We start from the raw sequence: 24,787 nt of genomic DNA, 5'->3' as shown, positions 1-24,787 counted from the left end.
ATTATGTTTAATAAAGTTATCTTTAACTTTATTATTTTTTATCACGTATTATGTTGTTTAAGCATAAAAAAAAACATTGGGCCTCGTTTGTCAAAACTGCCATTGTTTCCATATCAGCCAATCAGAGCTCAGCTTTTATCTCTTAATCTGCTTTCTAAAAATGAAAGCTGGATTATGAGTGATTGCTATGGACAATGGGGAGATTTGTTTGTCTATTAGGCCGTTTTGATTAATGGGCCATTTTTTTTATTTATTTTGGATAATGAGATTAAAAACAGATTAAAACAGATGCAAAATTGTAGACACACGACTCAAACACGGAAGAGACATAGTAAACATTCTATTAAATAAATAACTTACAAAGAAACAGAGGAGGGATAGGGGATGGTAGAATACACGGGCATAACACAATAGTCATTTTTTAAGGAACAGTTTGATCATGTTTACACATCTTGATCCTATACATTCTTTTTAATGTCTTGTCAGAAATATCCATTATTTCGGTTGTGTTGACCCAAGTGCTTCTTCTCTTTGCTTACATGGCTGACATCTCATTGGGCCTGAATAAGCACTCGGATTTAAGTCAGTATTCCATAAATAACTTTCCCAGACGATCATCTGTCAGACTGTCTCATATCCGTGTATCGTACAAATTCTTCGAGCTGAAGTTTTAGCTTTAATTATTCCGATCACAATCGCATCTATGACACTGTACCACTAAAATGTCCTCAAATGTCCAAATTCACACATGGTCCACCAGAAAAGTGAATCTTTTACAAAGTTCTCAAGAACGTTCTTCACAAGACTCTAGTCCAAATATCCATCATATCCTTCATGTAATGTTATAAAGGCATGGGGAGAAAGTGGGCGTTCATGTTTTTCCTCCTTGTTTTTGGTCCTCTCTTTGGGGTTCCTTTTCCATTTAGTGCCACAAACATTTGTCTCTCATTATTTTTCCATGTAAGAGATGCATACGTGTTGTAGCCGTTCTCCTCTATTCTCTCTCTTAGTTTACAGTCTATATTAAATTCTTTCTGTAAATATGAAACATAAAACATATATTATCAATTGGTATTAATATAAAACAAACATAAATCCTATATGCAAATGTTTGGCAGTGAATTTAGGCCATGCTCAACTTGACACTCTTCACTCTGTTAGTGGTCCCAGCCAGTCAGTAGGTACAGGTCACACCCCAACTGATCTGCATATTATCCTCATTAATTAACCCTGGTAATCCTTTTTGACCGGTGGCAATCGGCAGAATAAAAGGCCACACTTCATTATATTCATCGTCTGGATAGGCTGAATCAGTTTACAACACTGCATACATCTACCATACCCCTGAAGAAGCCGATATGATACTCCTGTAGAAACACGTGTTGGGGAGAGGCTCCCTTGGTCTGTATATTATCTACTCTGTAATTGTTGTATCACTATCCCTTTTTTTTTTTGTATCACTATCCCTTATATATGACAATGTTCTGCATTTTCTGTGTTGTATTATATGGCTTAGTACACTGATAAGAGGACATTTTTGTAAGTAGGGATTCCCCAGGATGTCTATTATGTCTTCCTATCTTTGTTTATGATTTTAAGTAAAATGTCCTTGATTTTCAATAAAGTTTCATTTTGTCATGATTTTTGCCACTGCTCCCTGTAGTTGTAGTATTAATTCTGTGGGAATTATGATTGTTGATAATTGAGAGAGTGGGGAACTTCTACTGCTTTTGCCTCCCCAATTTTTTTTATCTGTGTTTATTTATGAAAAATAAAGCAAAAAAAAAGTAAAAAAAAAACCCCATTATCTACCGATTTGTAAATAAAGTTGTATGCCATACTACAGATCTTCTTTGTTATGCCGCCACCTTTTTCCTGAGAATCGTCACCCCCGATGACATCACAGGGGGGCAATGACCCTCAGGAGAATGGAGGAGCACACACCATCGTCATTTAAAAAGCAGGGTGCATGGCTTTGCCAGCAGCGATTAAAAAAACTGAAGAGTCAACTTCCACAAACTGGAACCTAAATGAGTACACTCATCCCTAGTGGCCACTTAACTATTAGTCAAACTGCTTCCCAATGTACTTGGTCCATCTTTGATTCAACTCTGTGCCCCAATCCAAAAATGTCTATAAGGAAATTGTCCCCCTCAATATATTATGCAAAATATTTTATTAGTCTGTGTTGCTTGGTAGTTAAAATCAATCGGTAGTGGTAAAACTTGAATGGTAGAGTACAGGAACCAATTTCAATAAAGAAATTCACACTGTGAAATATAAATAATGATATTAAAAAAAATTGTAAGAAAGATACTTACAGAGCCATAGACTTTGCCTTTTTTACTCATGGCTAAATAATAATTGCTGTTGATGGCTTTGATGGCCACAATCCCCCCAACATCCACAGATGTTATCTCCAATATACCTAGAGAAGAGGACAAAACAAGGAATTTTAGAAAATCGGAGAAATATTGTTATACAACTTTATTTAGTTCAGTAAGAAATTAAACAAATTGGGAACAGCATAATGAGTAACTAAAAAGTTCTAAGAAACCAATTTGGCCTGCAACAGACATCTGATATGGTAGCCCTGAGCTTATAAGTGGGATGTACCATACAACCGTACATATAACACACGCTCGTGCTATAATAATGTCCTCCTGTCTGTATTCGTAAAATTATTTCTTATATACAGGACAGCAAATCCTCACCAATGAAGCCCTAGGTAAAAATGGTTCAACACAAACAGCCCTTTAAATGGACATTGAGCTAAGTAAAATGATGGTTAAAGGGGTGTGTTGAGGAGCAGTGAAGTAATAAAAGTTTACCATTCTGGTCTGGCTACTCCTGATCCTCCCCGAAAAGCACTTCCTGTTTGTCTCCCGCCACCACAGGAAATAGAAGGGTAGGCCAATCACTGCTTATAGATATGACTCACTTCAACCAATGATTGGCTGCGAGGCCTACCCTAGTTTTTCGGGAGAGGCACAGGAAGTACAAAGCAGCAGGGAAGAGGGAAGTATTGTTAATTATTAGCAGGCTCATACCGGGTCTGGGACAATAAGAGGGAACTATTGGTGCATTTGGATATGGGAGAAAGAGAAAAATTGTGAGTGCAATCAGGGGCAAATGTAAATGTCAGACACATGAATCTAATAGCTGGAGGCAAGTGGAACATGTTTTACTGGTGTCAATAACCAAGAGATTACAGGAAACAAAACAGAGTTAACTAGTCACTTGTGCCAAGTCAACGTGCTGAATACTTAACATACTTCAGCGGCGTAGTCTTTCACACTATGGTGTTCTGCCAAATCCACCAAACAAGTAACACGATAAACAGATGAAGTGGCGACATATGTAAAACAGCTGCAATCCCCCTCCTTATGTATTTTATGGATAGTTCGTATGTAACAGGTAACAGCCGTCATGGCAGCCTACGGCCGCTCTGCACAGATAACCCGACAGATCCTGGATGTGTCCTGGATTGCAGGTGCTGGGCTAATTGTCTCTGCTGAGAAATGTTTTAATTTTCTTTTTTTTTTTTTAAAGTAATAAAACGCAATGTCTGATGGGAAAAGCAGATTTAAACAACCTCATATGGAATTTGGACATCATTAGAGGCTATATGTACAGCCTGAGTGGGATTTATTTTCGCTTTATTATCCTACTAGGTTGTAGTAAAACATATTAACATGTGTTATTCCGTTGTGCAGATTTTTAAAATGAATAAGGATCCAAATTTTTCTAGCGGGTTACAGGAGGATGTGCTGTCCTATGGCTAATTGTGTCAGCATATAATGCTGGACCCACCCCCCTGGCGCTTGATGGATGCGGTAAATCCAGATGGCCCACTGTGCAGTGCACTAATGTGCCCACTGCACAGCCCAGCACTGCCCCCTTCATGCCCACCTGGCATACAGGGGGTAAAAGTCACAGTTCCCAGGGTCTACACTGGGAATTGCGCAATAATTACAGCTTGTACGTCTATCGGAAGGGGTGCAAACCCCCATATCGTTTGAGGGATATATTCATCACACTTGGTGGCTGTTCAGTTCTATGCCAGGTCTTGTCTTCTCTATACTGTAACCTCCATAAGTTCTCAGCAACACCCTTAACTCCTCTCCATACCCATTTGGCATGGGATGAAATAGTTGCAATTACTGGCTGTACATCTACAGTTGCAATTATTTCAAGGCTTGTACACTTGGCTCTGATAAATTCCACCCCCAGACCACGCTGGGGACTATCTCTACACTACTCAGTCACAATCATGTGATCCTGCAAGAGGTTGGATAAGCAAGTAATATCATTTTTCAGCCTTCGATTTTTTATTGGTGGGGGGGGGGGGGGGCTTATGGCTTAGCAATAGGTTGCACACTCTTGACATACTGACCACAAAACTGCAAAACATGGACCTTAGATCTATTGTTTGCACACATGCTCTAGTACAGGTAGCCGTACAAGTAGTACAGATTGTCCGGAGAAGATTTCGGACACTTGGTTAGAGTTCCAGTCTATAGGCTTCAGAGATGATCTTTAAATTACAAAGTCTGAAGGTCTTACAAAAATTAACACATCTTCATAAACTTGGAATTTTGGAATTATTTGTGTGTTCCGTTGAGGTTTAGGAACCTTCAAGTGTACAAGGCCCAGAACATGGACTGCACACAGCGAGGTGATGGAAGGTCACTGATAGAAAGCTGAATGTTCTTTATCCTCATAGAAGTTTTTACTGGAATGTGCATTGCTCTGATGTTTTTGACTCGTACTCGATGTTTGGAGTACAATGTTTTGACTTGCACATGTGCCTTCCTCTCTGCGCCTGGTTTCCTTAGTGTACATTTCCAGAGTTAACAATCTGTATCGGATTTATTGGGATTTTTTTTAATTTGACACACAGATAAAACTGTCCAGTCCCGCAAAGCATTTTTACTTCTTCATCCAGGGAAGGGATGTTTATAGAAGGATTCCAGCCACAATACAAGAGGTGGGGGTAGAGGCCGGAACACACAAAAATAGCTCTACATTTATCAGATAAGAAAGATTAAACAAATATGTCCCCCTGTGTTAAATTTCTGGAGTGTAGGTTTAATATTTGACCTATTATGACTTGGAAATGCACAGATAGATGGATAGATAGATGGATAGATAGATAGATAGATAGATATGAGAGAGAGATAGATAGATAGACACATAGATACTTTAGAGATGGAGATAAATAGATATCGACACCCATAAATACATTAGTATCGGGAAAAGTAAAGTAAATTAGTGAAGTTTATTCCATGGCTGGATGCAATGTTTCAGTGTTAAACCTTCATCAAGTGCTGAAATGTTGTATCCACTTATGGAATGAAATTAACTAATTTTGCATTTAATTTTTGCAGTGCTTCTGTGGATTTAGATATTAATGGTTTGAAGCAGCAACCATATGACTTACTCAGGGGCGGATTAAGTCTGCCATGGGCTCTCGGCTGTATGGACTTTATAGCCCCTACAAGTCTGGGATCACTTCCTACATATGGTACTAGAATCAGCTTCTTAGAGTATGAAAATTATTTTTCTGCCTGCTTTCAATCTGCAGTTTCCTTGGAGGACCTTCAAAGGTCCTGAAATGTGCATATGTACATAGAGTAGGAACAGATGTACAAGGTGTTATTTGGTGAAGGTCCCACCCAGTATAAAATTTGGTGGGTGGTTTGGGTGGCTATGGGCCACCGAAAACCGCCTACATTATAATCCAATGCTGGGCTTACTACCATGCCTTAATTAGGTCTGTGCTCTGCTGCTCTGGATTTTCTTTGTTTAGATAGATAGTAGTAGGGCAAAATCAGCACCCCAGAGCTATGGTATAATTGGAAAACACTTTCATTTTATTCCATAACAAGCAACATTTGGGTTCTGAGAGCCTTTCATTCTAGATAGATAGAGATTTTGGGGGATATTTATCAGGACCTCTGCGCACCGCCAGTGGCGCAGAGGCCCTGAAATAATCGCAAATGCTAGCTTATTGCTAGCTTTTGCGATTATTTTTCACAATCCGCCACCTTCACGCCAGTGGGGCGTGAAGGGGCGTGGAGGGGGGGGCGTGGCCGGCCGAGCGGGGGGCGCGGCGGGACTGGAGTGGGCCGGCGCGGGGCGTTACTGTCCCCGCGCCTGCGCACTCGCTGCTGCCGGCGACTTTTCATACGTGAAAAGTCGCCGGTTGCGGTTTTTTCTACGCCAGGCCCTGTCTGGTGTAGGAAAAACGCTGGGCAACTGGCAGCCCGATACATCAAGAGGCAGAAGCCTCTTCATGTATCGGGCTGTGAATTTGCAGCGGCGGGGCTATCATACGCTGGCGCACGAGCGCCAGCGTATGATAAATATCCCCCTTTGTAGCTACACCAACATGATGCCCAGATACTGCAAATAGATATATACTTAGATAGATAGATAAAAAGATAGACATGATGGATAGATACTGTAGGTAGACAGAGATGATAGATGTATAGGCAGACAAATTGATAGATACACAGACAGGTAGATAAAAAAATACAATAGATAGGTTCTCTGAAGTTAGATAGATAGATAGATAGATAGATAGATAGATAGATAGATAGATAGATAGATAGATAGATAGAAGATATATATGAGATAGATAGATAGATAGATAGATAGATAGATAAAAGATAGATAAAAGATAGATAGATAGATAGATAGATAGATAGATAGATAGATAGGAGATAGATAGATGGATGGATTGATAGATAAAGAACATTTATCATGGGAATTCACTTTAAATTACATAAAGGAAGTCACCCAGTTTTTAGGATTGGGCATAAAATCAAATACGCTTAAAAGACTAATTAAAGAAGGCTTTTTCTTATGCAGACAGGATCACCCCCCCCCCCATAGAGGACCACGTTTCAACACCCCACTGTTGCCACTGCTAATAATGCTGCTATAGACCTGACACACTGTTCCTGCACAATACTTCCCTCTAGACCCCGGCTACTGGTCCCATCAAAACCGCTGAAGAAACTGATCCTCTTCCCAGACATCTGGTTGACGTTGCCTCCTCTCACGACACCTGCCCTTTGGTGAGACCCTTTTAAAGCTCGCGTCTTTGAGATGTGTTTCAGGTGTCTCATTTGCAAAGTATAGATAAGACGCTCAAAGCATTAGACAGAAAATTAAGAGACTCTCATGAGGGTCAACCTTCGCCTTTGAACATGAAAGTCTCTGAAGCTGTGAGATCACTGACAACCACCTGCAAGAACATCGTCTATTATGAGGTGTGAACATGATTATGAGGTGTAGGGTTTTTTTTAAGACAGGTTTGAAAGGAGGCAGAAAAATAAGCACTAAAATACAAAAACATTTTCTAATAAGTTCAAGTTAGTTCAGGAAAATAAAAAGGCCGGCACTTATGTTTCTCATCGCGATTATAGCCCCAAGCAATGAATCATTGAAGGCAGAGCTGCTCTTTATACAATATATCATCCATTGTAGAGAGCAGCAGGAAGGGGGCAAAATTAGGAGCCGCACCCAGACCCTAGTGGAGATTACCCACGTGCTTAGATACAGATGTAGCAGGTTTGGATTTGTTATATATGGCATATTATATAGAGAGCAGTCACCAAAATTAAATCAGGGGTTGGGCATTCAGGACCCTCAACTTATTTTGGAACCCTCTGTCAACAGAATTACACTAGACATCGGAAATGGTGCTCTCTGTTTGTTGGCCAACTGGGAAGTAGGAGCTCATCTGCAGTTCCTGTGATTGGCCACTACATGATGGTATTCCAGCATAGCAGGCTACAGAAAGCAGATGATCAATAGGAATCCTAAATGTCAAAACTCCACTCAGTGTCAGACTAGGGTTCCTTGGGCCCATCCTTTACCATCCCCTAGGAAACAGAACTAGTAGACTCTGAATAAGATTGTCTTCTACTCTATATATGGAAGCCAGTATAAGTTAGATAATGGACCCACTGAAGGTTGCTCTGGTTCTCCGGTGTACAAGTCCAATATTGCCCCCAGTGAACTCATGCTGATGACCAACATCGGACTGGCCCACCACAGAATGAGAGGATCCTTTGGTAGGACCAGCATCTAACCTAATACTGGACTCCAGACTTCCAGCAGTAGACAACCCAATTTGGAAGCCACTAAGGTCTACGTCAAAGAGATTGTTGGATAGTAGTATAACTGTACCCAAGTCTAACACAGTCGAAGGCCTATCTTATGGATGGATCATGAATATCCTAAAGCAAAACTTTATGTTAGAGGGACCCAGGGGCATAACTTTAGGGGGTGCAGAGGTTGCGATCGCACCTGGGGCCAAGAGGTTTGGGGGGCCCTTATGGAGTCACTTTCCCATATGAGAAGACTATTACTATAAACCATACATTATAGTCAGGGGCCTGGCACAGACTTTGCACTGGGGACCATCAGCTTCAAGTTACGCCACTGGAGGGACCTAAAGAGTGGTAATGAAGCTTTGGTGTAGATGGGCACCCCTCCACTAGCTAATAGAGCCTGCTGCGGTCCCCCAAACAGCTGGGTGGACAGGAACCCTGCTGTGCAGGGGAAAAATTACAAGAGGACATATCACTGCTACTGCTTCCCCTTCATTCTTAGAATTCTCAGAATCGTGTGATATTATCTGTCACATGACTTAGCTCTGCTACATCTGTACCTACTTACATTAATAGAAGTAGCAAAGGAAGCTGAAACCGGCATTGCCGCAAAGAGTTTCTATGCATTTCCTTCAGACCTAAGCCAAAGAGGCTTGTGTGTATGCCTCATCCCAAATGATTTCTTCACCAAAAATTAAAAGCAGCTGCACCCCCGCAGTATTCTAAGAGGAGAAATTAATTATCTGGTAAATCTGGAGTCGATTAGTCTTAAATAATTGTATTCTGTCCCGTAACATAAACAGTTCTCTCTCCTCCGATACATCGGCAATACACCGTCATTCCATAAACAGTCGTTCAACACCTCATCAGACTGCGATAGAGACTTTCAACTCTCCAACGTACATAAAAGGCCACGGCAGCCCGGCCATCATCTTACACCTCGGCACGGTCATTACCGTCACATGCATTTTGCAGGATGGAGCGGTTAGATCACATAGCTGGATGTCAGGAGGACGTCTAGACTGACACTAGGATCTAGCGTTGCGTGTGAATACAGGGGGACCTTGACTGTGAGTGATGACAACTCTGTAAACTAAAGCCAAACATGAGCTGTGTTAGCAAGATGCTCAGTTTCCAGAGTGAGACAGATTTGAGGGAAGATTTGTATCCAAAATTATTCTTCTTATAAGATAAATAGTGGTTCACAGGATGTCCTGCTGCTGGAACTACCAACGATGAGCTATTATCTGAAGAGAAAGTCAGTGGCATGGATTACATTTCCTTGCACTGCCCCCACAGGATATATGGAGCATTACACATTTATCTGGAAATTAATCTAGCAGGGCCAGGTTCTCTATACTATATAGCAATTCCCATATAGGATCATCGGGTCGTTTCATTTTTAACCAAACAACCCCTTTAACAGCAGAAACCAGATATTTGTGAAATTGGACTATAACATATGGCCACTCTGAGATTTACATTACTCTAACTCATAAATACAACTTTCTTAAAACCTTCGCTAAATACCTGTGTAGCAGACAACTACTCAGCAATTCCTCTCAATCCTCCCATATACATGCATGCTCAGCTTGGCCAGGCATGCATGTATCCTCCACAAATAGTAAGGTGCTGCTAGACACCTAACTGTAAGACAAAATAATCACTATGCCTGTTCTTTCTGTAACCTTATTCGTAGCCCGGAAGCCACATGCATGTAAGATAGTCCACCACTGCAGAAGAACCAAAGATGAAACCTTTTTATTTAGAAATTTAGATTCTGTGGTATAACAGCGCCCATCAAATATCATTTTCAAAGAGCTTAATTTGACTAATTGATTTAGTTCAGTAATCTCGTTAAATCATCATTAGCAGTCCATTAGAACTGGGGTTCAAAATGCCCCACAAGAATCATGGACAGAAAGACTTAACTTTTCCCTCCAAATTTACAAAAACGACCCCAATTTTCAGCCCCACAAGCTAAGTTGCTGGGTCCCAATGCAAATCTGTGCCATGCCCCCTAGCCAAAGTGTATTGTTTATAGCCTTGGTCTCTTCATAAGGGGATGAGACACCTTTTGGGCCACCCTAAGACACCTGGGAACCCCAATAAGTTACTTTTCTACTCACTCCCATATTGGTTTATAATCCAGTTAAGTCCCAGATAAGTTCCCGTGACCTAAAGCCAAAAGGGAAGGGACAATCCATGGATGGGGAACTGTATGTAAGTTGATCCCTGGTCTATTACTTTGTAACCACTTCCTGTAGGTGTGAATGACACCTTATATTTAGCAGCTGCTTTTGGATCTCAGTGATGGAGGGGGTGGTCTACATTTTCTTCTTCTTCACTTTGTCAAGACTTTTGCACTTCTTGTCCAAAGTATTTCATGTTTAACCTATTACAACATCTTTGTTTTCCACTAATCATTACGTTTTCTGCATTCTTAAAATGATTTAGATTTTATTTTAATACTCTATTTTTTCCTATAGTCTAAAGTGAGATATCCAGCATCTCGGAGAGACTCACTATCTACAAGCTGACAGATGTTTAGAGATGGATCAGAGAAGAATGCACGGCCCAGGTTTTGGATTTGCATAGCGGTTGGCAGAAGCCTGTTAGTATGTAGTGTTCTCCGTGCTATGGGAAACTTCCTCCTGTCTCAGAAAACATGAGGTACATTGGGTTGGGGGCCCCTCCAGTAATGAATATGCTTAAATGCAGGAAAATTGAAAACATCTTGATGTGGAATTGTACCGAGTCTGATCGCAGTAGGCCCAGTTTCTATCTGACAGCAGATATAACTATACAAAAGCTGAAGACGGTGTCAGGACTGTGGAGTCGGTAGGCCAAACATCTGATTCCTCAATTTCCCAAACATTGACTCCGACTCCAGCTCCACCAAAATGGTCACTGGTTGCACGACTCTGACTTCCCAGTCCTGTTTTCCTGTTTAATCTAGCAGTGCTGAGGTAAATATAGACATTCTTCCCAGTGCTTTATAGCACTGATCTACAGCAAAGGAGCTTCATTACTGAGCATGTACATAATCAGCACAAATTCATCCCAACTAAAAGCCTAGTAGAGGATGGACCACCAGCACTTACAGGCTACATGCAGCCTGTCACACCATGAGTCGCGGTACATACCTAAGAGGCCAGATGACATCAGGTAAAGCTGAGAAGTCCTTACTGCTCTTGGGTCCTCTAGTCTGTGTCCTTAATCTGTCCATAGTAGGGACATGGGGGATGGGAAGTAAGGGGGATCAGTTATAGAAAAAACAGACTTTAGGATGCCATAAAAGTCTTTCAAAGGAAATCCTCTTATACTAGGGGAAGGTAATACTATGAGGACCCAACAAATGTTGTAGAAATATGTCTTAGATGTGAATACACTACTACAAGTTAAATAATATCCGACCACCATTTAATTCTGTGACCTTTGCAGGGGGTGGGTATTTACTCTCTAAATGGTGGAAGCGTCATTGAAATCTATGTGCTGTGTGCAGCCACCTTGTGTTCCACGTCATTTTAGGGAGTATCATCACTCCCTGATGATGTTGCAACATCCACCACCGGGGCCTAGCCTTTTTCTTGGGGCCTGGAGGCAGCCGGAGCCACAAATACCAGAGTGGCTGGCAGTTGCGGCCTAGGCATGCTGATGTCTCGGTGCTTGGTATGGGGACCGCAGGGCTGTCCTACAGCCTGGCAGGTCTCCAGCAGGTGGTGTGTGCAAGAAATTAAATGAGAGGGAGAGGCTGATGTACTGGATCTTCCCGGGGCAACCCCTTAGTGTCTGTAGTATATGTCCCTGGGTAGTGGATGGGGAAGCCCGTGATGGTACAGCCGTATACAGGGACCAGACGGAGGCAATGTTGTGCAAAACTAACTCACGGTTCTTTATTGGAACAACTGTGGGCAACTGGCCAAACAATTTTAGAACAGATGCCGGATTATTGGAGAAGTCCGGATTACTGGAGTGGTCATGGAGAGTGATCCTCAGGAGTAGATTCACCAGCCTGGTAGTAGGTTCAGGCTGGGAGGTAGTTCAGGATGGAAGCTGCAGCCTTGTACTGGGTGTTCTGTGTCTCCTTCTCTCAGTTTGTGTTATATATTAAGAGCTGAGGCCTAGGAGCTCCTCATTTGGTGAGAGCTGGGCCTGTAAAGACCCTTCTCTGTCAAGAGCTGGGGACCAAGAGGACTTGTTACTCCCTGGTCAGGTGGTGCTCACTCTCAAATCACAGTCCAGCTTACAGATTGGAACATCATTGGATAACAAGAATTACATACAAATTTAACCCTTGCCTGTTCAGGCAGAATCTACCACTGCTGAGTGCCTATGACTTACGGCATTCTCCTTATGAGCTGATCAGACTTACTAGAGGGGTTCTATAGGTAGAGGGCTTCATTCGCAAGCACTCCCTTGCCTATACATCGGCAGGGGTGTTGCAATGTCATGGGCGTAACCATTCCCTCCAAATAGCGGTGTCCATGCACTGCTGGAATTTAGATGCCGCGGGTGGTTTGTAGGCATTGTTTAAAAGGTTAAAGCCCATGAGTGGTCCCAGCACCGATCTTGAGTGTTACCTGTGGGATCATCACTTATCACCATGACCCTCTCTCCTATTGTTCCATATAACTGTTTGTACTCTGTAATGTAGATGAACACTGTATGACACTGTATGATAGATGAAGGCCCTCCTTGTCCAAGATTATGCATTAGGATCCAAGAGCTCCATGTCCTACCTTATTGGAAACACAGCCAACCATGCATGAACTGCTATAAATGTCCTTACCGGTGAATTATTTTATAACTACTTCAAGCTTTTTATTATTATTTGCCACTCTATGCCAATATAGACTTACTTAGATGACTTATCTGACCCTTAACCTGAGGATAGGTCATCAGTATCTGATCAGTCCAACATCTCCACTCTACTGGGTCAGCTTTTCCACTGGCCAAAGGGTGCCGAAACATGCACAATGGATGAACCAGAATCAGAGGTCTCTTCAGGCAAGTTTTAATACACTTGAATAAACTGATTAGTTATTGTATTTTTATATGTAATATTACATTTACTCTCTGGTGTAATGGGGTTGTACAGTACTTTGTATGTTTTAACTTTTGGCACAATATGTTTCTGCAAAAAAAAAATCTGACTAAGGTTTGACACTTTCAAAACGAGAAAAAAATGTGATTCCCCAAAATTACATCTAGTACAAAAACTTATAACACTAAATATTTTCTCTGAACACGTATGCTGACTAGGAAACTTTCTGCCCATAATGATAATATAACTGCCCCCGCTTTGCGTTCCTCATCCTACTGACCTTCTCAATAAATAATCTGCAAATCGTTCTGCATGTCAAGAAAACAATAATGATGGCAGGAGCTTACACATTATTTAAAGTGGATTGTAATTTCCCTTTAATTGCTTCTGGAGTGTGGTGGGAAAATAAAGTAGCCGAATGAGCCTCATAAAACATGTGCTGGAGACAGTTGGGACATTATTCTTCCCTCCCTTCAAACATGGATTATGTTACTTTAATAAGAATACTCGGCTTTCATCTTAAAGATTTGTAAAGGTCAGCAGGTCACTCATTAAGAAACCTTAGCGCTGATTGTGCAACTGCCACTTGGAAGCTGCCCGTCAAGCTGCCACCAGGTTTAGGACCATTGTAAGTGACGAGAATAAGTGTGATGGGGGTTGTTGATAATATTTGTGGGTTATAAGTATAGCACTAAGGACATCTGTAGAAGAAATATTTCTTGGTCAGGGTTGGATGGAAACTAAAGTCAGTTACATGACTAGATAGTAGGTTTGCTTTGAAGAGTAACTTTGAAGAGCAAGTGAAGGTGGTGAGACCTCCACAAATTCTGAATTCATCCAAGGACTTTTGTCTCTTTCATTATGAAAGGCCAACTTCTATCCTGGTTGTAAGAAAACCCAATCTTTCCCTTATGAGTGCTAAAGAGGGACATTGCTCATTGGGGTGTTGCTGCCCTCAACATTTGGACAACCAACAGCAGATAGAAGTCCATCAACTCCAAACTATAGTGCTACCAAAGTAGACGAGATACCACATAAGGCTGATGGCAACTGGACCATAGAGAGGAAAAATATCCTTCCAGACAGAATAAATGTTTCAATATCTCATATGAACAATCTAGTTTCCTTAATTGTTGCTTTCATGAAAGACAACAGGACCGACTTGAGCCATGAAAGCAGGTTCCATAGTCTCAATAATCTTCTCCAAACCTCTGAGAGGCCGTGTTCACATGTCTACTGAGATTTCCATTTTTTTCTGTATCATTATAGGAAGAGGAAATCCCATTATGGATGGATTCGTCTTTGGCCGGACACAAATGTTTCTTGATGGACCCCATTGACCATAATGGGGCCCATTGGGTAACTTGGATCCATTCTACACATATGGATCTTTTATCATTTTGACATAATCTATGATGAAGGCTTCGAAAAGAGCACAACTTTTATTTTATAAATATTCATAACATGACCATATTGACTTGTTTACGCCCATAGTGTACCTCCATGTGCCCACAATTTTATGCCATAGTAGTGAGAAGTATAATTTGAGCATCTTTTAGCATTTGATGAAGATATTCTCACCCAGAAGTGTCTTTGCTCTACAATATAGACCTTTTGAGGGTCCCCCTAGAAACTATTGATTACTATAGGGGCGGTAGGATACCTACTTATAGCATTCATGTACAGCACCATGTGGCCTCTGTCCACACTCTTATCTCTAGAACGGTCATTTGAAGATAATAATCTGGTAAGATTTTTTAGAACAATCATATTCATGGCAGCACACTACTGGCAAGTAGACCCGAAATCCAAGCTGTACACATTGGCCTGGTACTGAGCGACACATCCAGTATTTCCCGGACAGTAACACAAACATGTCACTTATTATAAACTATCTAACTCAACATGTTCCCACAGCCTCAGCCATAAAACATAAAAACAAATCGCTACAAAAACATTTATAACGTTTACAAGGTTTTTTTTTTATACTGCATTGATTCATTTTTATTGTTCTTCATTATCAACTGTTACATTTTTACTATTAACAGATTGCACAGTGTGACCAATTACTACGTAAACTGGTGCAGGTTAGTGGCACCATAGCTGTATGTCTAGTACAGGTAGTCCCCGGGTTACGTACAAGATAGGGTCTGTAGGTTTGTTCTTAAGTTGAATTTGTATGTAAGTCGGAACTGTAAACTGTATAATTGTACCACCAGCCAAATTTTTTTTTGGTCTCTGTGACAATTGTATTTTAAAAATGTTGGGTTGTCATAAGAACCAGGATTAACCATAAAGCTTCATTACAGACACCTGTGATAACTGTTATATCTGTTTATTGTAGCCTAAGGCTAAAGTACAGTAAATTACCAACATCCAGAGGTCCGTTTGTAACCAGGGGTCATCTGTAAGTTGGGTGTTCTTAAGTAGGGGACCTCCTGTACTGACTGATAGTTTGTGTAGCTGCAAAGTGTGGAAAAAGATACGATTTGCCAAGGATACAATGATACAAAAGCAAATATTACACTAAAGTAGAGCCTTCACTATAAATACTCTTGTTACTTAAATACAAGTTACACTAAGTCTTCTGTAGTGATGTGTATAGGTATGGGGTATCATAAAGTAGACAATAATGAGCAAAGGGATGTGTAGTTTTCTATGAGTTTCTATGAGTTTTCTATGAGGACAGGAAGGGGGCACACACCAGTATGTCAGTGTGCTTGATTTACAATCCTTCATCCTGGTGGTAGATGCCCTTTAAGATGCCTATAGTTGAACTTTATCTACAAGGGGGTGGTGGGTGCATAGATTTCCCTGCGGTTGCTATGCTCTGTTACTGGAGCTGAATTGTATATAATAGCAATATTTAAAATGAATTCCTTATTCCTTCCTAATTCTATGTAAAGTAATCCAGGGCTTCATTGATGTATCAAACATTGCCGCAATCCACAGAGCAACAGTCAGATTTCACTTTCAGTATGAATAAACAAATATAATATGTTACTATATTTGCATAATTGAAAGAACTTTTATAAGCAGAACAATATGTTCTCAATCTATTAGGAATTTACTCAGAACAATGACTTACAGGCAAACAATAAAAGAGGCCCCAATATTAGAAGAAGGATATGAAAATACTTCTGCATTAGGGATGCCAAGCGCTTTATGAGACTCGTGAGGAACAAAGTAAGGGGCTGGATTTACCTTACTGTGTGGCAGGACAATGGGCAGACGTAATATACAAAAAGTCCTGGACTGCAACATGTTGTCACTACATGATAAAATAAAATAGATTCCAAAAGGGGCTAGTCACACAAATTTTATGCCCCATTCACAGGGTAGGAGATAACTAGCAACTTGCTGATCTATGGGGGACCCACACAGATCACAAGAATGGGGGTCCCTTGCAACTCAGGTGAATGAAGCGGCAGATCAAACATGAACAAAACAGCTTCATTCTCTACCGGTAGGAGCTGGGCACTGTGTTTCTCTGTCATTACTGGCTGCTCTGATACATTAAGAACTCCTGTTCTCATGATCACTGGGGTCCCACTAGAAGTACCACCAGTGATCAGCAAGTGGATAGGGGAAAACTAGGGGACTGGACAACCCCTCTAAAAGCTCAAGAGCCTCAAATCAAAGTCTTAAACTTGATAGGATTAGGGACAGTATGTTTGGCAACTTTTGTCAGTTCTCCTACACAGGGCTGGTGTTAGGGGGTGGCAAACTGGGCATTTGCCCAGGGCCCCCTGTCTAAAGGGGCCCCCTGCATGTGCACTATTGTAACCAGAGGATGTATTGATTCTTAAATACCCCTTGGTTGTATATCAGGCTGAAGACGCAGAAGATCATCCATCTCCTGTCTATATATATGTATATAGACAGGAGATATATGATATATGTGTATAGACAGGAGATATATGTGTGTATATATATATATATATATATATATATATGGACAGGAGATGGGTGATCTTCTGTATCTTAAGCCTTATATTCAACCAAGGGGTATTTAAGAATCAATACAATCGACATCCTCTATCTGTCTCGTTATCCATCTTCTATTATTTGTCTATTTCCTATCTATATCTATCTATCTATCTATCTATCTATCTATCTATCTAACCATTTATCAATCTATTTTTTGGTCTATTTATCTATATATCTTGTATCTATCTACTATCTATCCAACTATCAATCGATCTTCTATCTCTTATATAAGGTGGTCCCCAACTTAAGAACACCCAACTTACTGACGACCCCTAGTTACAGTCTGGATGTTGGCAATTTACTGTACTTTAGCCCTAGGCTACAATAATCAGCTGTAAGAGTTAATAAAGTCTGCAATTAAGGTTTATTGATAATCTTGGTTCTTATGACAACCCAACATTTGTCACATAGACCAAAAATAATCTGGGGTTACAATTATAAAATATACACAAATTCAACTTAAGAACAAACCTAAGGAACCTATCTTGTACGTAGCCCGGGGACTGCCTGTATATATAATATACTTTATGCATCTATAAATCTATATAATCTTTCATATTTATCTTCTATCTCCCTATCATGTGTCTATCTCCTATACAATTCTCCTACAGTCCCATATTACACATTGCCTACACTTTATTGTGCAGGGCTAAATGAGCCTCTTACTGACTGTGACTATTCATAATACAGTTTTATTTTGGGGCCCCAATTTTGGTTTTGCCCAGGGCCCCACTTTGTCTAACACTGGCCCTGCTCCTACACCTTGAGTCCAGCACATGGCAGGAGTCAGTGTCGGACTGGCCCACCCGAGTACCAGAGGATTCTCCGGTGGGCCGTCAGAAAACAACACAATTTGAAGGCAGATTATATTTCATGGGGGATAATGAAGAGTGGGACCCCAGTTTGATTTTCTCTGGTGGGCCTAAGAAAACCCAGCCAGACACTGGCAGGAGTAGAAGAGAGCTGCAGCACTGGATTTGGCAACCAAACTTCACTATTAAGCAGTTGGGTACAAATCCATTAACCCAATGACCCAACACCTTGACCTACAACTAAGCTGTAGTTTTAAGTGTAAGTGCCAGCTGGAGAACATCCCGTGACCAGTGATGTGCCAGGACAGGAACATAAGGAGAATTCCAAACTTCTGCTTGGATATCAATCAAAGATACGATGCTCTAACACTCTACCTACCACATGCATAACCTTTATTCACTTATTGCCCCAAGACAGAAGCAGAAACATAATTTTTAGGTTCCCAAGATTCTTTCTCTCGGATTCATCCTTCATAGCAGAAAACATGAAGCCGATGCCAATAAGTTCTGCTCTGGGAGACATCCCACGTGTTCAATGGTGCATTCAGTTATAGACATAGATATGGTCAGAAATGTCAATAATATTTGGGATAGAACATAGAACTAATGGGATCCCACCGTGACTTGTATTGATTTTAGCTGATCGTATATTATTTTTATGTATATGATTAATGTATGGAGAAATCACACACGACATAGTATTAATCTCAATGACTCATGGAGTACACAAGCCATCCATCTGTCCCTCAGAAATGGCTTAGCTCATACTAGCCAAGGGGGAGGAAACCCAAAAAGGCAAAGAAGTTAGAAAATTAGAGAAAATCAATTAGTGAAGGTAAAATGTCAACAAAGGAATTTATATTCTTACATAAAATGTGAGTTTGGCTGAATACGATCTATAATGTGAAACTTCAGGGGATTGTCCATCCCAGCTACACGGATTGGTGCAGCTTTATGATCCTTCTCTGTTAGGGCCTAACTTTGCAACCAAGCCAACATTTTACCCAAATTAGTCACAAAGATTTAGCCCCTGGCTTCAGTATTTCTTATAAAACAATACAAGGGCACCATGCAGCCACCCAACTTGGTCAATGTGCGGTGAGACACTTTGTGACCAGGTGACATAGACATGTGACATCGTTGTGTGTATTATCCCTGTACTGTGACATCACTGTGTGCATTATCCCTGTTCTGTGACATCACTGTGTGTATTATCCCTGTACTGTGACATCACTGTGTGCATTATCCCTGTACTGTGACATCACTGTCTGTATTATCCACGTACTGTGACATCACTGTGTGTATTATACCTGTACTGTGACATCACTGTGTGTATTATACCTGTACTGTGACATCACTGTGTATTATCCCTGTACTGTGACATCACTGTGTGTATTATCCCTGTACTGTGACATCACTGTGTATTATACCTGTACTGTGACATCACTGTGTGTATTATCCCTGTACTGTGATATCACTGTGTGTATTATCTCTGTACTGTGACATCACTGTGTGCATTATCCCTGTACTGTGACATCACTGTGTGTATTATCCCTGTACTGTGACATCACTGTGTGTATTATACCTGTACTGTGACATCACTGTGTGTATTATACCTGTACTGTGACATCACTGTGTATTATCCCTGTACTGTGACATCACTGTGTGTATTATCCCTGTACTGTGACATCACTGTGTGTATTATCCCTGTACTGTGACATCACTGTGTGTATTATCTCTGTACTGTGACATCACTGTGTGTATTATCCCTGTACTGTGACATCACTGTTTGTATTATCTCTGAACTGTGACATCACTGTGTGTATTATCCCTGTACTGTGACATCACTGTGTGTATTATCCCTGTACTGTGACATCACTGTGTGTATTATCCATTTACTGTGACATCACTGTGTGTATTATCCCTGTACTGTGACATCACTGTGTGTATTATCCATTTACTGTGACATCACTGTGTGTATTATCGCTGTACTGTGACATCACTGTGTGTATTATCCCTGTACTGTGACATCACTGTGTGTATTATCCCTGTATGTCACATAACTGTTTGTTATCCCTGTATGTCACATAACTGTGTATTATGGCTGCACTTTGTGCTACTTCCTTTTGGTAGCAGTGTCCCTTTAAAGGACACTTGGTTAGGAACCCAATTATAGCGCATTATTTATTCAGCACCAGGTGGTTTATTTATTTATACGGACACTTAGACTCAGATAAGGGAGCTGCTTCTGTGATATGAGACTGATCTTTCCAGCTCTCCACTGTTTCCTATAAGATCAGGTTCCCATTTCCACAGGACAGGTAAGATAATAGCGCTCCCTCCCCAGCCTGGGGTTTAAACTAAAACACACACAAGGGAAGGAAGGGCGACTCAAGATAACAACAAAGATGCTGAGAGATTCATTCTAAATCCTTGGTGATCAAAGATCGCAGGAGCCCAATACAAAAGAATTTCATGAGAACCTAAGGGGGAGTCGTAGCAGCCGCGTCCTCCTCATCCTCTCGTTATATGATTTCTTCATAGAAACAGAATACTGCGCTCTCATAGAGAAGAAAATGAGCCACAATTCACTCTAACAAAAGCATCTGTCCTACTTGTTTAGATTCTCCGAGGCTTTGATGTGACGTTACGAATATCCCCATGGTTTTACCTTTGACTACCCTGATTTAAGGTTAAGTTCAAAGGAGAACCTGCCCGTGTCATTATCGAAGGAAAATCTTTGAAAAGTTACAACCATCGCCTCCTGTGAATCGACAAAAACATACAAAGAAAATTGCATAGACATCAACTCCCTAATGCAATGCTATTATCGAAATTGCTTCTTTCCAATAGTCAAATACTAAACCGTAGGTGATGTCCGAAAATATGACAAAAGTATTGGGGGCCTGGGGTCCGTCAGTGGATATATAACATTATTTTAATTATGAGACAGTAGTCAGTCATAGGATGTTACTAGGGATGATCGGTGCAAGCACCAATCATGGGTGTTACCAGTGGGGGAAGGAGCCAAACGTCGGGGACCAGATCCCGCTCATAACTAGTATTTGCCTAATCACACACTCAAAGGGGCAGCACATTGGCTTAGTGGTTAGCATTACAGCCTTGCAGCGCTGGGATCCTGGGTTCAAGTCCCTGGGTCAACATCTGCAAGGAGTGTCTATGTTCATTCCATGTTTGCGTGGGTTTCCTCCATTTTACTCCCACATTCCCAAAACATACTGGTAGGTTGATTAGATTGTGAGTCCCATTGGGGCTGTGTAATCTGTGTGCCCTATATACACAAAGAATTATTATTATTATTATTATTAAGACATATCTTTGCTCTTTCCTCACTTTTCTTTCAAAGTCATAGCCCTCTGCTACCGCCGAAGAATCTGTAACAAGTCAGGAAGCCTCTGGTTCACCATACAAAAATCACACCCTGAGGTGTGATCCTTACGATTACCAGCCCCTTTTGCTTTTCTAGAATGAACACCCTGCTTAGAGACTTTGGTTGTCTCAGATGTTTCCTCCAAGAGCAGTAGTGTCTCAAACTACTAGTTGAGCTCCGATAGACTTTGGGACTCTTAGATGGGCCAACCTCGAATGGGTAGTTTTAGATCCGACATAGTCTATGACCAAAGTCCAGGGAATTCTGAGAAGTTGTTGACACTTTCTAGAAATGAAGAGGGAATTAGGCATCGGAGGAAAGATCCAGAAGTTTGAAAAAGAGGACACCACCAAAAAAAAAATGTATGGACCAGAGGTTAAGTTTAAATGACAACCCAGATGTAGCACCATGGAAGCTTGAAAAACAATTTGTCCTCCTCTTTTGTTTGTGAAGGCCTTGGTTGAATTATCTACCCTAGTTTGCTAACATTGCATGACCACTAAAAAAAATTTGTGTCAGTTTCTGTTATAACCATTAGACATCTCCTTCATCTGAAGAAGAACATACTCCAAGGAGCACAGACAAAAACTCAATATAAAGCATATAAACAAGCAGTAGAAGATAAAGGTTACTACAGATGTTCGTCGTAATCCTCCGACTACCACATGGCACCTCTAATTGAAGTTGACGCAATGCCATAAAAATCATTGGATTCAAAAATAAAACACAGAAGAGACAAAACACCTCATGAATCAAAGACAACAAATGAAGCATCACTGACGTGGATGAGAGCAGATATCTCATAGATACGAAGGAAATCAGTGACACAATTTACACTGCACAGACGTTCCTGATCAGCTCACATATCCTCAGCTTTTTAAGGAATTCCATTTAGATAAGATTCCCCTACAAGGTGCTCACAACAGGAACTGCACTGGTCACGGTGATGAAACGTGACTTGTCTTAAAGTGGCCAAACATGTTTGTTTAAAGTTGATCAAAACAGATTTCAACCAAAATCATTTGCCTGGTGAAATGAAGAAGAGATCATCAGCAGACCTTCACCATGTATCAAGAGATCTTATGTTAAAAATATTTTACAAAAAATGTTTCCGTAGAGGAATGTTCACACAAATATCATTTGTCTATCACCTACTTTTAATGATTTTAAAGTTATAATTTCTAAAATGTGTTTGGTATAACGATTGTTCACCAGATGACCATTTGTTTAGTAGCTCTTTAAACATCAACCCAGTCCAAACACGAAACTTCAGTCTACCTTGTTTATGTTCATGATGGAAGTCACCATGCAGTGCTTGGTCCGTAGCCTGAAAGATCCAAACAACGTTTGAGGGATACCATCACATCACTGTTTTTTTTATTTAGCAGAACATGGCTTTGGTTCAATCTTTTTTCCCTCACCGTTCTGTATGATGGTTCTCCAGCTTTTTTTTGTTAATCTCCCGAAGAGCAAATCTACATGGTCATACAAAGTGACACAGTAATACAACACAGTTGGGTTGAAAACTCCAACAAGGAGATATATCTCAGTAGGTAAATCAATGAACTTAGTGGAAGAGGTCAACGGAAGTATGAGTGGACATACTGTAGGTAGAACTCCACAACGGTCCTTCAGTTAAGGACAATCAATCACCAACACATCTAATGTAAGATTTACTTACCCGGTCCATTCGTGATCCAGCGGCGCGTTCTCTGCGCTGGATTCGGGTCCGGCCGGGATTTATTAAGGTAGTTCCTCCGCCGTCCACCAGGTGGCGCTGCTGCACTGAAGAGTTCACCGAGCCGGGCTGAGTGAAGGTAAGTGCAAGCTCCGCGTCGGGTTTTCGTTCGTCCATGCCCCCCGATTTCCGTCGCGTGCATGCCAGCACCGATGCGCCACAATGCGATCGCGTGCGCCAAAATCCCGGGGCAATTCAGGGGAAATTGGCGCAAATCGAAAATATTCGGGTAACATGTCGGAAAAACACGAATCGGGCCCTTAGTAAATGACCCCCACAGTGGTTTCTTTAAGTGGGTTTGTGAGAGGGCCGTTTTTTAGTCTTTTTTTGGTGGGGTGGAATTTCTTTATTTTGAACTATCCAATGACTCTAGGTTGGATTTTAAGCCTTTCTGTCCTATGTAGAGGTGGCTTGAGTTAAAGAACTGGAGTTAAAATTCATGACAATTTACAACTCTGCTTGGCCCATCTTTTACAGCACATCTGCTATAAAGTTAAATGAACATTTCCTTTCTGGCTGGGTCTGTGTACATGTTTGCATCAAATGCTTGTAGCTGACACCTTTGATCTGGCCAGTAAGTGATGTGCTCCTCGAGAGCTTTTACAGTTAAGCAAGAGGAAAAGATAGCTTGAAGGGTGCTAAAAACTACTGTCATTACATGAGGACAACCCATCCTGTGCGTTTCATCAGCGCTATGTGTCAACAACATGTGAGGTTCCTATTTTTTATTGTGCGCTTATAATTTCCACATTCTGCTCCCACATTAAAGGGAATTTTCTGATAGCAAACCAAAAAATGTCAAATATGTAAATACTTCATTTCCAGAAAAAACACACACGGTAATCTATCAACATTACATAAAGGCAGCTTCTATGTAGTTCAAACTGGATTTAGTAATTTGTAATGAGGTGTATCAACTCTACCCATCTATTACTTCATCGGTAGCTGGAATTACCAGGGGAAGCCATTGCCAGCCATTTATTCCCCCTCCATTCCTCCAATGGAAACTTGGTACTACAGGCGGTCCCCTACTTATGCACACCCAACTTACAGACGAACCATAGTTACAGACGGACCCCTCTGCCCACTGTGACTTCTGGTGAAGTTCTCTGAATGCTTTACTTTAGTCCTAGAAAGCAACAATCAGCTGTAAAGTGTCTGTAATGAAGCTTTATTGACAATCCTTGGTCCAATTACAGCAAAAATTCTCACTGGGGCAAAATTTTTTTGCGTCTGGATCTACAATTATAAAATATACAGTTTCGACTTACATACAGATTCAACGTAAGAACAAACCTATGGACCCTATCTTGTATGTAATCCGGGGACTCCCTGTATATTGCATATGCAATAATGGAATCTATGCAATTGCTCCTGATCAGGAGAGTCCCATAATGTGGGATGTAGCCAATTCTCCTTGTCTAATTGTGAAAAACATACTACTATTTCAAGAACTGCTTTGAACTACTTGAATTGTACTTGGCATCCATGGGACACTGATACAGCGCAGGGAAGAATATGCTCTTTGTTCAGCAATTTTGAAGTTTGCATTAAAGGAACCCTCAGACATAACTTTCCTTGGGGCCTGGGAAATTCCAAATCTGCCCCCACATATACTATATGGATGGCTTGTAAATGGAAATCTCAATAAAGTTTCCACCCTCATTGATCTTACTATTCTCT

The 24,787-nt window shown here is 41.0% G+C and overlaps 1 protein-coding gene across 1 annotated transcript in view; it reads right to left on the bottom strand.

Annotated features, from left to right (window-relative positions):
• Positions 1-316: 316 nt before the first annotated feature.
• Positions 317-24,787, bottom strand: part of FGF10 (fibroblast growth factor 10) — a 65,404-nt gene continuing 40,933 nt past the window's right edge. The window contains exons 2-3 of the mRNA XM_072136410.1: positions 2,322-2,428; positions 317-1,034 (exon numbers count right to left, since the gene is read on the bottom strand). Coding sequence (XP_071992511.1) covers positions 843-1,034; positions 2,322-2,428 — 299 coding nt within the window. The 3' untranslated portion in view covers positions 317-842. The remainder of the gene's footprint in view (positions 1,035-2,321; positions 2,429-24,787) is intronic.

This window comes from Engystomops pustulosus, chromosome 1, assembly GCF_040894005.1.
Source record: "Engystomops pustulosus chromosome 1, aEngPut4.maternal, whole genome shotgun sequence".
Taxonomy (NCBI): Eukaryota; Metazoa; Chordata; class Amphibia; order Anura; family Leptodactylidae; genus Engystomops; species Engystomops pustulosus.
Note: the sequence above shows the minus strand (reverse complement) of the source record. Positions and strands in the feature narration are given on the sequence as shown.